The sequence below is a fragment of the Podarcis vaucheri genome (assembly GCF_965113315.1).
Source record: "Podarcis vaucheri genome assembly, chromosome: 5".
NCBI classification, from domain to species: Eukaryota; Metazoa; Chordata; class Lepidosauria; order Squamata; family Lacertidae; genus Podarcis; species Podarcis vaucheri.
Window position 1 is genome coordinate 38,270,778 of NC_138763.1, and position 15,944 is coordinate 38,286,721.

The following is a 15,944-nucleotide window of genomic DNA, read 5'->3' on the forward strand; positions in this document are numbered from 1 at the left end:
TCAGCAGCCATTCCTGCTTTTGACTTTCAGCCCTCTCTTGAAGGCCTTTTCACAAAAACAGGCGTTTGCTGTTGTTTTGACTGATCAGCCAGTCCCTTTAATTATTATTTTTATTGTTTTTAAATAGTGTTTTATGTCTTACTGTTTTGCATTACCCTGATATTTTATGATAAACCAGTACAGAAATATGGCTTGACAGAAAATTGGCACATGGGGCGTTCTCCTGCTTGCCTGGAGTTCCTTCTGCCTCCACCCTCCTCTCCTGTTTTCTTGCCACCACACCAGCAGAGACCCAGGAGCATGGCACTGAACAGCTGCCTTGATTACCAAACTGCTTTTCATCGGCCCCAATTTTGAAGACTGAAACTTTGCTGCTGCCTTATTCCCCCGTTATTTTAAAAGGTTCATTGTACAGGGCATTATTTGTTGCTGGTGTGCCAGTCAGGTTTCTTTGTGTCTCCCCTTCTTTGCTATGGCTAACCTGTTAACAACGAATTACTGTGTAATCTTTATATTCTAAAGAGCTGTAAGAATGTATTACAGTGGTACCTCTGGTTACGTACTTAATTTGTTCCGGAGGTCGGTTCTTAACCTGAAACTGAAGCACCACTTTAGCTAATGGGGCCTCCCGCTGCCGCCGCGTCGCCAGAGCATGATTTCTGTTCTCATCCTGAAGCAAAGTTCTTATTGGGAGATGATATACTATGAATTGAAAAAAAATGTTCAAAATGACATTTGTCAAAGAACCAGAAGCATTTTTGTTAAGGATTTTAGGACAAGACCTGCCAAGAAAAACAAAGAACTTATTTAAGTATGCTACAACAGCGGCAAGTGTCTTGTTAGCACAAGGATGAAAGAATGAGGAAATTCCCAACGAAAGAACAATGGCAAGAAAAACTGATCAGCTATGTGGAGTTGGCAAAGTTAACATATAAACTGCGTGAGAAGGAGAACCATGATTTCAAGGAAGAATGGGAACTATTTACAAACTACAGTGGTACCTCGGGTTAAGTACTTAATTTGTTCCAGAGGTCCGTTCTTAACCTGAAACTGTTCTTAACCTGAAGCACCACTTTAGCTAATGGGGCCTCCCGCTGCCGCCGCGCCGCCAGAGCATGATTTCTGTTCTCATACTGGAGCAAAGTTCTTAACCCGAGGTACTATTTCTGGGTTAGCGGAGTCTGTAACCTGAAGCGTATGTAACCTGAAGCAAATGTAACCTGAGGTACCACTGTATTCATTTCATCAAGAAGCTCAGCACTGCATGTATGGCTTTATTCCATTTAATCCCCACAACCTCCCTGTAAGGGAGATTAGGTTGAGAAGTTGATTTGGTCCAAAATATTTCCAGGAAGCTTCGATGTGGGGTGGGGATTTGAACCCAGGCCTCCCTGGGCAACGTCAATACACTATCTGCTCTGCTGAAGTGACTCAACTAATTCAGTGGTACCTCAGTTTTCAAGCGTCTCGGAAGCCAAAAGTTTTGGCTTTCGACGCCGAAAACCCGGAAGTAATTGCTTCCATTTTCGAACACGCCTCAGAAGTTGAATGGCTTCCACTGTGTGTTCAGTTTTCACCACTGAAATTCTCCCTTTGCGCCTCGGTTATCGAACATTTCAGAAGTCGAATGGTCTTCCAGAACCGATTATGTTTGACAACCGAGGTACCACTGTACTTAACATTTATACTGCACATTTCATGTGCTCAAAGGGTTTAATGAACAGATTAGTGAACTAATGTAGTCATGATCCTCATATTTCAGACTGGGGGCTAACAGAACAGGGGGTTGCCTACTTAGCAAGATGAGTGAATGGGGCACCCCCTGGTTTGCAGTTTATACTCTTCAGTCACTCTGCTATACCAGAATAAGTGTAAAAGGGACTAAAGAAAGAAACGAACCTCTTTATTGTTTCTGTTCCTTTTTAAAGACCTTCTCCTGAAAAATACAACCAGCTGTATGCTGTCCAAGTGTTGTTGGACTCCCATCCCATCCGTTTCATCCAGTATGATCAACAGTCAGGGATGATGGGAGTTGGAGTCCAACATCATCTGGTGGCCCACAGGTTGCCGACCCTGGTATACCTTAGCCTATGCATGTCTACATAGAAGAACGTACAAGGGGACTTGTAAGTGTGCATACGATTGCAGCTTTACTAAAAAAAGAGAGAGATTCCTTTATATGAGAGGTGGGGAACCTGTAGTTGGGAAGGGCCAAGACAGAGCGCCAGGCTGGGGGCTCAAATCCCAACTCAGTGGGTGACATTGGGCAAGTCACTGTTTCACACGGCCTGTGATTTGCCTCACAGGGTCTTTCTGCAGAAAAGAAAGGAGGAACGCGTTGACAATGTTCAGCTAGATGGACCAATGGTCGGACAACATAATGCAGCTTCCTTCACTCCTACAAAAATCCATGTAAACCACCCTAAGCTTCTTGGGTCAAGGGGAAAGATGGTATTAAAATACAATCAAGAAATACCTTAAAAGCTGCAGTTAACAGCAATCATCCTGATCACCTGAGTTAAGTTGGCTTCCCTGATCCTCCAAGACTACTATGGACAAAGCACCGTCAAAGGAATTCTCTCCCTCAGGTTTGTCACCTATTCATTAGGGCTTTTCCTCCTCAGCAAGCGCTGTTCCTACTGCTGTATCACTGCAATAAAGGCCCTGCTGGTTTAGTTACCCAACAATCCACCAGTTTGTTTGCAGACTCCGGATTCCTGGAGTGCGTGTGTGCACGCATGTTTCCATAGTTGGCTCTTTGTACTTGCGCTGTTACTCTGTGCTAGATAAGCGCAGGGAGTGGGGATTACCAGAGTTTCCTCTGTGTTTTCAAATCCCTTTTGTTTTTTCTCTTGACCTACGCACTTAGGCAACCTCCCTTCTCATACCGACACTCGAGGCCATGCCCTTGCCCACAGTATCAGGAGCTCCCGCTGCTTAATTTGCTCGTGCTAGTCTTATCTGTGGTGACCACTCCTTGGTGAGATTTCGGCATGGAGCCGAAACCTTACCCTCCCTCAGAAAAATGGGCCTGCCTGCTCTTGTTTCCCCTGAGTGGTCTGGCTCAGCAGGCAACAGCTGCCCTCTTTGGGCACTTGCGGGTCACTCCGTATGATTGGCAGTTGTCCATGTCCAGGCGCTGGCAAGAAGGCAAAATCCCACGAAACAGAACAGGACAATCTGTAGACGAGATGTTCAAAACACATTTCTCCCCTCTCCCCTGGAATGATCCTGGAAACTGTAATTTCTGAAGGTTGTTCCCTTCAGGTGGGGGAATGTGCTTTGAATGTGCCTTGAATATATGGTGTGTACACAGCCAGAGAGTGTGTGTGTTTGTGTCACCTAGCCATAAGTGGTTTATTTCATGCTTCTGCAAGAGCATCCTCTTTAATGTGCAACTGCCACCAAAAGGTGTGCTGGTCGAGAGAAGCAGCTACAATGGTACCTCGGTTTAAGTACTTAATTCGTTCCGGAGGTCCGTTCTTAACCTGAAACTGTTCTTAGCCTGAAGCACCACTTTAGCTAATGGGGCTTCCTGCTGCTGCCGTGCTGCCGGAGCACGATTTCTGTTCTCATCCTGAAGCAAAGTTCTTAATCCGAGGTACTATTTCTGGGTTAGCAGAGTCTGTAACCTGAAGCATATGTAACCTGAGGTACCACTGTATGCCCAACTCTAAATATGTTTACTCAAGTCCCGCCAAGCTCAACAGGATTTGTTCCCTAATAAGTGTGCATTGCTGTAATGAGGTCGTAATCATGTGCATAATTACTTGGAAGCAAGTCCTGTGGAACTCAGGGAGACTTACTTTTGAGTAAGCTTGCAAAGGCTGCACAACTTAGGCACACCTACCTGAGAGTAAGCCCCACTGAACTCAACAGGACTTCCTTCCCGACTTATTCTCTCCAGCTCGTCTCAGCAAGGCAAAAAGCAGGAAGGTCTCTTTGAAGAGAAAAGAACCAGCTCTCTCTCTCATTTACAGAGATCTCTCCTCCTCCAAACTACCCCCACTTTTGGTGCTGTAGCCAAGATAAACACACACTACATCCTGATTCAATCATGAAGTTATCAACACTCTGCTTTCCTACCAACATTACATGAACCAGGTAAAAAGGCAGCAAGGAAGCCTTGCAACATCAACTGCTGCACATTTGCTCTGAGCAAAGGCTGACATTTCTTAGACCTGGAAGGAATCCGGCTTCCAAGCCTCAGTAAAATGTGTACAATCCAAGGAATGACATCAGAAGCAACTCCACCAGTCAGGCACACAACACCTATGAATGGGTTCAAGGCCATTATTACTTCTCATCCTTACTTTAAATGCTTCAGCTGAAACCTTTTTGAGCTGAGGGTCAAGGAGCTTGCTAACCTTGCAAATAAATTAACAGAATGAACTAGTCTTCAGAGGGTTTTAATAGTGATCCTGTCTTCTACATACCCATGTTACACAAGCCACAAAGGAAGCAACTCTCTTCCCATTCACAGAAATGAGATTGCCCTATCATTGGGGTGCGGTGGGGGAGAATCTCATTCCCCATGGGTGACAAGAAAAATGGCTGCTTGCAAGCCTGACCCAACTGTGGAACAGTTACAATCAGTTCTGGCACTCCAATTACTGGATGCATTTTTTGAAATGAGTTAGCCAGCCAAGAGACTAGCTTCTTGCCTTTCAGTGTCTCATAAGAGGGGAGCAGGGGTGTTCTTTATGACCAGGCATGGAAATGGAGCTTATGCTTGTAAACAGTATCCTTCTAACAAGGGGACTGGTGGAGAAGGCATGATCTATCCCCCACTCTGTCAGTCTATCTTAGTATGAGGGAGCTTCCTATGAATTCTTGGTCATCGTTGAATTCCTGGCCACCATAGACTACAAAGCAAGTGATATTGCAAAGTCGGATTAAGCAAGACTTCCTGTTCTACTAAAAAAAGCAGTGACCCCCCTTCCCCCCTCACAGCACTCCACATGACCAGTGAATTTCTGGTCTTATTTCCCCCAAAGATTTGGGACACTCAGAAACCAGAGATCTACATACTTTTTGACTTCATCCTGTTGCATTTTGCTCCCTGACAAACCCACCCTCAACTGCGACCAGGGGTATAGTGTGGAGGGGGCCAGGACGTCGTAGCCCCGGGCACATGATTTTGAGGGGGCATGAACCAGGCACCCCCATGCAGGGATCCCTGTCCCACCCTGTGTGCCACTGGGGATTTCTGGGCCCTCGAACCCGGCCTGGCCCTGATTTGTATAGTGTATATAGGTCACCAAATTTACTTCTCCTTAGCAAACACATTTTAGATTTTCAGTGCAAAATATACACAGTTTTGGTTTAAGTATGAGCTTCTGTCTCTGCTGATACATATTGAACAAAGATGGGCAATGCCCAGATAGTAGCATCTATGACTGTTGGTGTGAATGGCTGCTTAACTGAATTTGTTGCAGACTGTATACTTTTTTGCATCCGAATGTGTGTATCACACACATGCACACCTACGTAATTGCCAATTGAGGGTAATGCTCCATACATCTGATGAAGTGGACTCTGCAGACCACAAAAGCTGATGCCACAAAAAATGTATTGATATTGAAGGTACGACATTGGTTTTGCTGCAAGAGACTTAACACAGATACCATTCCAGAAGCTGGACTAGGACTGATTTAGCCAGCAATCCTAATCATCCTCCGATCAAAACCTGCCTTTCCTGAACCTTTAAAACAAAAGAACAGCCAATGCATTTGTTTGAGATGGTCTCCCCTTTTTCCCATGCTAAAACAGAGATGAACTTCTAATCAGATCTGGCATTTCTGGTTGCTTAATTCTGAACTGAGGCTTTCCATTATTAGGTCAACAACAATCTTACAAAGTAAGAGCAAAAGCTTTCAGGTTTTCCAAAACTCTTCACCAGGCTAAATTAAAACAAAGCAAAGTGAAAGGAACTCGTGGAAGACACCATGAATTGCATCTGGTCAGAGTCTTATGGCAGAATGTGGGCAGAAGGAGGGGATGTTCAAATGAGGAGGTTGGCTCCCTCCTCCCACACTGGGCCACAAGACTCTGACCAGATGAAGACTCATGGCATGACCGCCAGCTCAGTTTCTCCCCTTTCCCTAAGCCACTTTCTTAGCCATCCAGCCTGATGGAAGAATATTTTTAAAACTCAAAAGCTTGCACGTTATTTCACATGATAAGTTTAATAAAGGGTATTGTCCTAAAATAGATTTTGGATATTTCATCACGGTCCAAAAAAGCTACCTTTACTTTTTTTTATTAACAATCCACTTCCTCAGCAACTCTTATTACTTTCAGCTGCCAATTCCCCAGAAGCTCCCAAATGTCTCCGTGCAGCTTCTTATCTATGAATTTGCCATGATGAGCAGATATCTAAGGACCACGATACTAGCGGTACCAGCTCCCTTCTCTTCCTCCTCCTCCATCACTAGCTGTGGCTAAACATCAGCAGTTAGGGGCCTCTGAGCTCCCACCTCAAGAGTCATGTGGAAGTGATTCAACCTCTCCCACAGCAGATGAAGGATAACCGGGATGGGGGGGGGGGAGAAATACTCAGCAGAGGCCTTTCTCTGAAAAGGCTGCTGTTTGTTATTTCTGGAGTAACTTTTGAGAAAGGCATTCTGTAAACACCGTGCCATAAAACAAATAGGAGCTCCATTATCTTGTGCCGACAGACCAGAGCTTGAGGGGTGTATTTAACAGAGAAATGCCTTGTACCGGAACCAGAGCAATGTTTAGCAGCTGCTGCTGGAGCTTATGAAAGTAACGCTGCTTGTTTAGTTTCTCTGGCACAGCCAACAACGTCTGCGCAGGTAGGGTCTTGGCACTGCCCCAGCTCTCGCCTGGGGAAGACAAAGCGAGGACTAAACCTCAGCTCCACACAGACATCATCCCGCCAGGGGCAGGGCTGCCTTGTTGTCATAACGGAGAGGAACATGGGACTGCCGCTCTCCATCCGCTTGGCTTGCAAGCAAACAGATTGCCAGGTGGAGAGAACCCATCCCAAGCAAACTTGCTGTGCCAATGGAACACAACAACAAAAGGTAGCAAAATCATCATTGTGCCAACACCAGCGTTCATTCTTACAATGGGAAACCAGGGAAAGCTTCAAACTTAGCATGCTGGCTAATGAATTTCTGCAGTGGTCCTGCTGCCAGACTAAACAGCATGTTTCCACATGTGCAGGCGTGCACACACACACAAAACTGTGGAGAAACACAGCTGCTGTGGGATTTGAAAGGTGACTATGACCCCATTCAGAAATGACAAGGTGAAGTTTCCAAAAATCGAGTGGGTGTAGAACAGGAGTAGGGAACCTCAAGCCGGGGGTGTGGGGAGGAGGCAGATGCAGCTTTCTAGGCCAAGCCTGGTTTCCCCAGGCTACACCTCCTCACCCGTCCAGCCTCTTGACTTCCCCAAGTGCCTTTGCCTGGCTGAAATGTGTCCTTTAACTGCTCGCCTGGCCTTTAACTGCTCCTTTAACTGCAGTCCTTTAACTGCTCGCATGGAGAGAAGTGTGTGGGGTGTATACATGGGTGACTATGCAGTCTGACTTCTGCTTGGCTGGAATGCAGCTTACTGTACTAAAGGTATGGATCACATCCACCCTTTGACCAGTTTTTGCCACTGGCATGCGACCCTCTGAGAGGTTCATCATGATGGAATGTGGTCCTCTTCAAAAAGGTTCCTGCACCCCACTTTCGTATAAAAGCCACGGGGATCAAGGTCCAGATGAACCAGCATGGTGAGCAAAAAGTTGGATTAGAAAAAGGGGGACTCGGGTTCAAATGCCCACTCATGGCCTATCGTTTTCTCGCAACACTCTCAGTCTGATCTAGCTCAAAGCCTTGCTCTGGGGACAAAATGGGGAGAGGAAAGAACTACGTATGAGATACTTGGGGGGAGGGCAAGATAAAAATGCAGCAACGATAAATGCAAAGGTAACAGATAAACCCACTGCAGCTGAAGGTATTGTGAAACAGCAAGTGACTGACTATTGGGCTCATGGCAAATATATGTTTATTTACAAACTTCTTGTCCGCTGGCTTGGTGCTACAAGCTTTGCTCAGGTTCTAAATCATTTTACAAAGACCACGGTGTTGTTCAGTCACAGGGTACAGAGTTAGCTCCAGAGGCCCTATGTAGAACATTTGAATCAGACACAAAGCAAACTCATTTGACCTGGTAGGGTAAGCAGTTTGGCATAGTGGTGGCCTGAGAGAGGACATTCTCCATGGCAGCCCCTAAGCTGTGGAATTCCCTTCCCCAGAGAGCTTCTCCTGACACCATCACTATGCAGCTTTCTGCAAAAGGCTGTGTCTTAGTGTAGAACCAGGTCATCAAGCGTGAGCTTCCATAGCCGCTGCCTGCCATGAACCATCATTGGGACGATTTGCAGCAACGGCAGCAGGTATGTTCTATACTTGTGACAATATTTTATCCTCTTGTTAATTATGCTGCTTTACATGTGCATTCTATATTTGACTTCCTTTAGTAACGTTTTCTTTTGAAGTGTTTAGGATAATTGCTTTTGTGTTAACTTTGCTACGTTAAATGTGCATTCTGTACTTGACCTCCTCTGTAATGTTTTATTTTGAAATCTTTTAAGATAATATTTTAGTTCCCTGTTAAACATGTTGCTTTGAATGTATACTTTTTATTTGACTTTGCAACATTTTATTCTGGATTGTTTAATTTGATGCTTTAATTTAGGCTAGAAACGGCTTTGAATATTTTCCCCTTAAAAAATGAAAGCTGTGAAATGAACAGTAATGGTAACAATAAAATGCTGAAAACACACCTCTTTACCCTGCCCTTTGACACTTGAGAAGTGTGTGTTCGGGACCCACCCTATTCCCATGACTGTAATTTATTGTAACTAGTTTTAATTCTTGTAAACTGCCCTGCAACTTGGCGTTGGTGAAGGACAGGCAATACATTTATTGATGTTATTAATATTAATATTAATGATTAAAGGTGCTTCTTCCTACAGAGTTATCCTAGGTAAGCGCACCAGAATGCTCACTTTGTAGGGCCTATCCCAACTCTGAGAATGGGGAGGGAGGAAAAAGGTCAAGCATGTTTGCTTTTGACCCAGAAAAATTCAAGGCAGGGAATATTTGTTCTCACTTGAGGGCTTTCCTCCCTGCACGCCCTGAGCCAGCCAAAGCACTTATAATCGGCTAGCCTGCCTCATGAAACCTCACATTTATTATGGGAACGCTGATAAAAACCCTTTCTGCAGTGCTATTGTCAAGATTGTAAACAGCACGGTTGCATAATGTTAGTGGCCAACATACAACTGCCTCCACCTCTTCACCAGCTCTGGAATGTGCAAGTGAGACTCATTGGAAAAATATGTCCCCGTTGCTGTGCCATTCAAGGAAGGAAATATAAGATTGTGCTTCTCTGGGCATCTGCAATGTATTTACACCCATGACCAGTTCCCTAGGATGACAAGTGTTTATTTATCTGTACCCAACTCTGTCCCTGGACAGGGAAGCTTACAGCAATTTAATCACTGTCCAAAGAGCTCTCAATCAAAACAGGTTTCTATCCCTCCACTCTCATTTGGGATTATGCTACTAATCCCGACAGCTTCCCTTGAAACTCTTTTTCCTCCCACCAGGACTTTTTTCTTTTCTTATTTGCATCCTTTATTCATACAAACTGGAAGTTTCCTCTTGAAACAGTTTCCCTTGTGGGAAAGTTTGCCCAGCTAAAGGTACTTTTTCTCTCTCCAGAGATCTCCTGCTCTGGTTGGACCTGTAAGGTCAAGATAGATGTTATAGATGCAAAGCTATGAGCACTCACTCGGATCAAGTCCCATCAATATAAATAAATAAATATATCATAATGATCATTTTATTGGTGCTTTCTGTTGATACATGCATGCATCTGGCTGCAGTGGTGCCAAACTACACGCTACATTACATGCATGGGTTGCACTTGTGCCATCAAAAAGAGCAGTCAAATGGTGGGGGAAAGATCCAGACAAGGGCCATGGTGGGGGGCAATATGGAAGCACTTAATCCTCCCCCTCCCTGTTTTGTGATCTATTTGCCAGGGGGGGGGGAGAGCTGCTAACTGCACCAGTACCAGTTTCCTTCCCCGTGTAAACAGCACCTGAGGGAGCAATTTTCACCAGGACCACAATGTGCAGGAGGGGGTTAACTCCCTCCTGCTCTCATAAGTGGTGCCATCAAGGCAGGACTTTGGGGCAAAAGACCAGGTCTCCATTCAGCAGAATAATCAGCAAGGCCCCCTAATGCAAAAGTAAGCCAAATAGTTGTTCTTGTTTAGTCGTTTAGTCATGTCCGACTCTTTGTGACCCCATGGACCAGAGCACATCGGGCACTCCTGTCTTCCACTGCCACCCGCAGCTTGGTCAAACTCATGTTAGTAGCTTCGACAACACTGTCCAACCAAAGCCAAATAGTACACATTCCCATCTAAAGAGAGAGTGTGTGCCCCCCCCAAAAAATAAGATCATCATGCCCAGAGCCTAGAATTCCCTATCCACAGCATGGTCCCAAATCAGATTGCCCCACAAAGCTCCCCCCACCCAGTTACAAAAAATACTCAAGTGCAAAACACGCATTCAACACAGCATGCCCCACAGCACTGTATCAAGACCTCCCTCTCGATAAAGCCACTGTGCTTCGCTTTTATTTCCTTTTCTCATTTCTGAACTTCCTTGGTGGCCACCGACTGCTAAGGAAGGGGATCAGATGCTATACTTCTTTCCCCAGCTGGTTAGCAGCTGCCCTGCTTCTCTTAGCAAGAGGAATATGCTGCTAAGCCAGACTGTCCTCTGCAAAGACAGCATCCTTCAATCTTCTGGATAGGCAACAGCATGCAATAACGACCGCTACTTAACGTATTTTTCGGTCCATAAGACGCACTTTTCCCCTCTTAAAATCTAAGTGGAAATGTCTGTGCATCTTATGCTGGGAATGTGTGACCCCTGGAGCTGGGGGGGGGGACCCGGGCTTCCCCCACCAGCCCCAACCTGCTCTTTGGGGATGGGGGTGAGGGAAAGCTGGGCTTCCGCCACCAGCCCCGTCAAGCTCCTGAGCAGCTCTGGGGTAGCCCGCAAAGCCTCCACAGGGCAGCGGGGAGCCTTCATCCCGCTGCCCTGGGGAGGCTTCGTGTGGCTATCCCTGGCTTTTGCGGGAGGTGGGGGCTCTCTCACTTCCCCCACCTCCTGCAAAAGCCCCCAAGAGCCGCATTATTTTTTTCTTGAATTCTCCCCCCAAAAAGTAGGTGACCTTATGGACAGGTGTGCCTTATGAAGTGAAAAATATGGTACTTCTGAGTGTCATTATTACTCATATATGAGGCACGGAAATGCACACATGTTCAAGAGACAAGGTTCATCCATTTACAGAGTATCATCTCTAATCAGGGGAGGGGAGAGGTAAAAGAGGGAGGATTAAAAGAGCAACAACAAGGAACATCAAGATTTCCAGACGGCAAAAGTAAGGATGGCTTCCACTCCAGAGGAGACGCAATTATTTACAGCACCATCCAAGACATGGTCTTTGAGTTAAAAATCAATTCCCACTGATTTCCAGGTTAACAAATCTGTGGATTGGGATGAAAGCACTCAGGTGCAGGTAAATAAAGCCAGACGTTTGTCAATGAGGAAGGGAGAGCACTATAAATGTTGGTTACAGGTACAATGGAGAATTTATTTGCCACTTTATGATCCCTATCCAGAGTGTGTTGCAACCGGAGCAATATATTCAGTGTTTGTTTAACTCAAAAATAATGGTCATTTAATTATTTAGCATTTAGTTCAAGTAAGTGTGCACAGGACTGCAAAATAATAGCCCAACCCTATGCAAGTTTATTCAGAGATATGTCCTACTGTGTTCAGCAAGGCTTACTATTCCCAAGTAAGTGTGCATTAAACTGCAGCCTTATTCCGCAGTCCTATCCATGTTCACCCATAAGTAATTCAGTGAGGCTTACACACAATCCAAACCTGGAGTTCAACCAGTGGAATTTAAATCAACATAATTTATGCTGGTTTAAGTCCAAAAAAGGGTGTGTGGCAGGGCTGGGACAGGGCAAGGAGAGGCTATTCCAAATCCCTTTCAATCCATCTCATGACCTGGCAAGTCAGCAGAACTTAGCTGGCAAAAAGGGAATTGCAGGTCAAATTCCTCCCAGAGTTTGGAATAGGGTAACTTAACACCGGTGCAATTTACATGGTTTTCCTATAGTCAGGGTTGCGCAGTACAATGCAAACGGTATTGCAGCCTCAACCGTGCAATCCTATGCAGGGCTGCTCAGGATTACATTCCACCTAGTTCAATGGGATTTACTCCCAGGTAAGTGGGCACAGGATTGCATCCAACTCTGGGAATTTAAATCTGAAACATATTGCTGTCAATGGAACCCACGACCACGAGATGAGCCCGGTCCAGTCTCTACCTAAATGCGCTCGGAGGTCGCTCTGAGTGCAAGCGCTTCCTTGGCACCGGGAGTCGGACTGACTGGCAGTACTCGTGCGCTACAGAAGCCGAACTCAAAAGAGAGCCCGAACATAAAAACACACACAGTTTCATTCAAAGTAATGAATGAGAAACAAGCCATTGCACCATCCCCCAAGCAGCAAAGCTGCACCGGGGGACCCCTTACCTTGATGTTACAGAAGGCGCTCGCGGAGCAGGTGTTCCCAATCCTGGGCGCTTTGCCGTTTTCCGGCGCCATCCCCATGGTCTGCTCGGCGCGATCTGGAGACTCCTCGGGAGACAAAGGGCGAGTTAGCCCGGAGCCTCAGCAGCCAGTCCCGCGTTGCCCGCGCTCCTGAACAGCCTCGCTCAGGTGCCTGCCTTCTTCGCAACCTCCCCGCGAGCCAGTACGGAAAGCTGCCCGGGCGAAAGAGCGCGGAGCGTGCCGTTTTTATAACTCTGCGGCGCACTCCGAAGCGATGATGAAACTTTCTTTCTCCTCCCTCTTTCCCTCTAGTGCGTAAAAGCAGGCGCTGGGAAATGCTCCACCGGGCACACGGCGCTTCCCGCCCGAAAAGCAGGTGGGAGCTTTTCGCTCTCCGAGGGGACGGGCAAAATCTCCCTCTCGATCCCCCCCCCAAGAGATCAACCCCGCAGGAAGTCAGACCCTCAGGAGGGAGCGCCGGCAAATCCCTTCCCTCCGAGTTCCTCGGCTCCAAAACCGCGCGCTCCGTGGGGAGACGTGGGGCTGCAGGCTCCGGCTTCTTCTCCGAGGTTTCCGTCGGGGCCTCTTGTGAAAGCGTCGTCGGTGGGGTGGTGGGCGAGGCCGCTCGCAGTCTTCCCGAGCACGGCATGCGCCCTCCACATGTGCGAGGTCAGGCTTCGACCTGCGGTCGGTTTGGCTCCAGCCCTTGGCTTTCCAAAGGCCCCTGGCCGGGGAGTGGCGCCCGTGGCACGGGGCGTTTGCGCAAAAGAATCGATCTCCCCCGGCTGTTTTACGCACGGCCGGCCTCGACGGAGAAGGGCCTAGCTGTGGCCTAGGCTGCTCGCTGCAGCTGGGGGCGAGGCGGGCCGCTGTCCCTGCAGACAACATGGCCCAAGCAGGCGAATCTAGCCGGTGGGGGCTTCTTTTCCACAGCTGCTTGGAAGCCCAGTCGCCCCGCAGTTACCTCGAGAGGCACTGACACAACGGAGGCGAGCGGCCTGGCATGTTCATCTCCGGGCGGCCAACGGGATTGAACCGACTCGATTAAATATTAACCTCCCCAACGTGGCTGAGGTGGCTCTGGGCCTCCTGATCTGTGTCTACAAGTATAGCAAAATGAAGTGGGGGGACTCTGCTATCTTAAATAAGCAAACGCTTGCAAGGAGAAAACTAGCAGATCAGGGAGAAGAGGGGCTAGGACCTTTTCCTTCTTGTATTAGTTTTCTACTGGCAGGGCATTGTGTGTGTTTGTATTTAGCTAAAAAAAAGGGGAAGCTTTCAATGACAGCATCCCTCGCCCCTAAGTAATATTTCCCACCTACAAGTTGAGGTCTCTTCCCTCCTCCTGTCTCATGGGGAGATCTGGATCAAGAAACCCCAGTTATATTCAGGCTGCTTCTTAGTAGAAAATGGTGACGCTTGGGAACCTTCTCCAGTGAGCCAGCTGATACGGACCCTTTGATTGCGGGTCCTTCCCCGTTCCACTGTAGTATGGAGTAGTTAAATAGAGACCAACAAAATGGCATTCCCATGAGTGCTCCCTAATGAAAGCTCATGCACCACAAAGTAATCTTTAAGGAGTCTTGGAGCTTTGTCTGCTACTCTTCAGTGCTTAATCTCAGCTTCTATACATCCATTTATATGGCATTAATTTTTCCATAGCTCAGGCAGCCTGCTGCCCCCTTTCCTCCTGCCCACAGTCTCTTAGTATCTTGGTTTTCTATCCCTCCATAGCCTCTGTAAGAACAACTTGTTCTCCAAGTCCTTTACCAAGAACTCAGTAAACCCCTGAAGACGGACAGCAAAAGGTGACATTTTCCCTACTCCCATTCCTCTGCCTCTCAAGTCAACCTGTAATGAAACGACCAACCTGCTACTTGCATCAACTACTACCTCATGCCCTACCTCCAGTAATGGGGAACAGTTATTCATCATCTCCATTGCAGCTTTTGGAATAGATCGAGACGTGTCCATCTTCTCTCCCTCTCGAGCAAAAGCTCATCTCATCATCCTTTCACTATACTTGAAACCCATTTTTATCTTGATCACCACCTGCAAGATCTCAGCCTTTTGATGTTCCTATTACGCCATGTCCCTAGAATGAAATATTAGCCACTCAAAGTTAAATGATAACTAGTTCTTAAAATAGGTTCCCACCCACCCCCAGTTCTTGCTTTTTTTAAGGTCTCTGGGTCAAGGAGATTTTTATGGCAGATGGATGAAAACATGGCCACAAAAAATGCCTTCTTAAGTGAAGCTACAAATGGAGTGCAAGACTCATGGGCAATGGCACATACTAGATGTTCCCCTTGACTTAGCACAAACAATTTCATAAAAGATGCAGTACAAACAGAGAAATCTTTTCCTCAGAACCCCAGCAGAATCTATGGAAGAATAAAGCACACCACTGGGCAGCTTTCCAAAATCACTTGCCATGTGTTTAACTTGCTTGGAATAAGCCCTTTCCTTTCTTATCCTTTTTACCCGAAATTCAGCATGAAATAACCTCAAACTTGAGTATCCTACACTGCCAAGTTCCAAGTACCATATTTTTCCATGTATAAGACAATGGTTTTTATTATTTAAAAATGTTAAAAATTGGGGGTTGTATTATACACGGATATTGCAGGGGGGATGGGCGACTGGTGGCAGCCGCAAGCAGGAGATTGTCAGTGGTGATTGGGTGGGTGATTGTTGGCTGTGGCAAGGCCTGCTGACGATTGGCTGCTACTACAGCAATTGGGTGGTGATTGGCGACTGCTGGCGGCAAGCAGGCAGACGATTGGTGGCTTTGGGGAGGCGTGCGATTGGCAGAAGTCGTCAGGCGGGTCAGCATTTGTCAGTAACCCCCCCCCCAAAAAAAGCTCAGCACCTCTGGGCAATCTCCCGTTTTCTTAATTTGGGGTCCCAGAAAATAGGGGTCATCTTATACACAGAAAAATACAGTAGTCCATGGAATCATTTCCCAACTATAAGCCATGGAACCTGCTGCACCCTTCCAGTATGGTTTGGAGCTGTCAACTTTTATGAGCCTGTGGGCACATATGCAAACCAGAGAATCTCATAGTCACCATGCAGACACTACAACCACACACAAATGTGTACACGCACATGGCACGCATGACAACTACATATGTATCAAAACCACACACATGTGCACATTAACTCTCCTTGCCAGAAATTAGTTTGTGGGGCAAAGGGTTTGCTTCCCCCCCCAACATGGGATTTGATAGAGATCTTCCTGGAGACTACAGACTAATTTCCAGGAAGAT

The 15,944-nt window shown here is 46.7% G+C and overlaps 1 protein-coding gene across 2 annotated transcripts in view; it reads right to left on the reverse strand.

The window, feature by feature from the left end:
• The window catches only part of SLCO2A1 (solute carrier organic anion transporter family member 2A1), a 59,803-nt gene extending 46,621 nt beyond the window's left edge, over positions 1-13,182 (reverse strand). The window contains exon 1 of one of the 2 annotated variants that reach the window (XM_082221806.1): positions 12,655-13,182. In XM_082221806.1, coding sequence (XP_082077932.1) covers positions 12,655-12,732 — 78 coding nt within the window. In that variant the 5' untranslated portion in view covers positions 12,733-13,182. The remainder of the gene's footprint in view (positions 1-12,654) is intronic. The other variant, XM_082221807.1, reaches the window with a different exon arrangement.
• Positions 13,183-15,944: the final 2,762 nt, after the last annotated feature.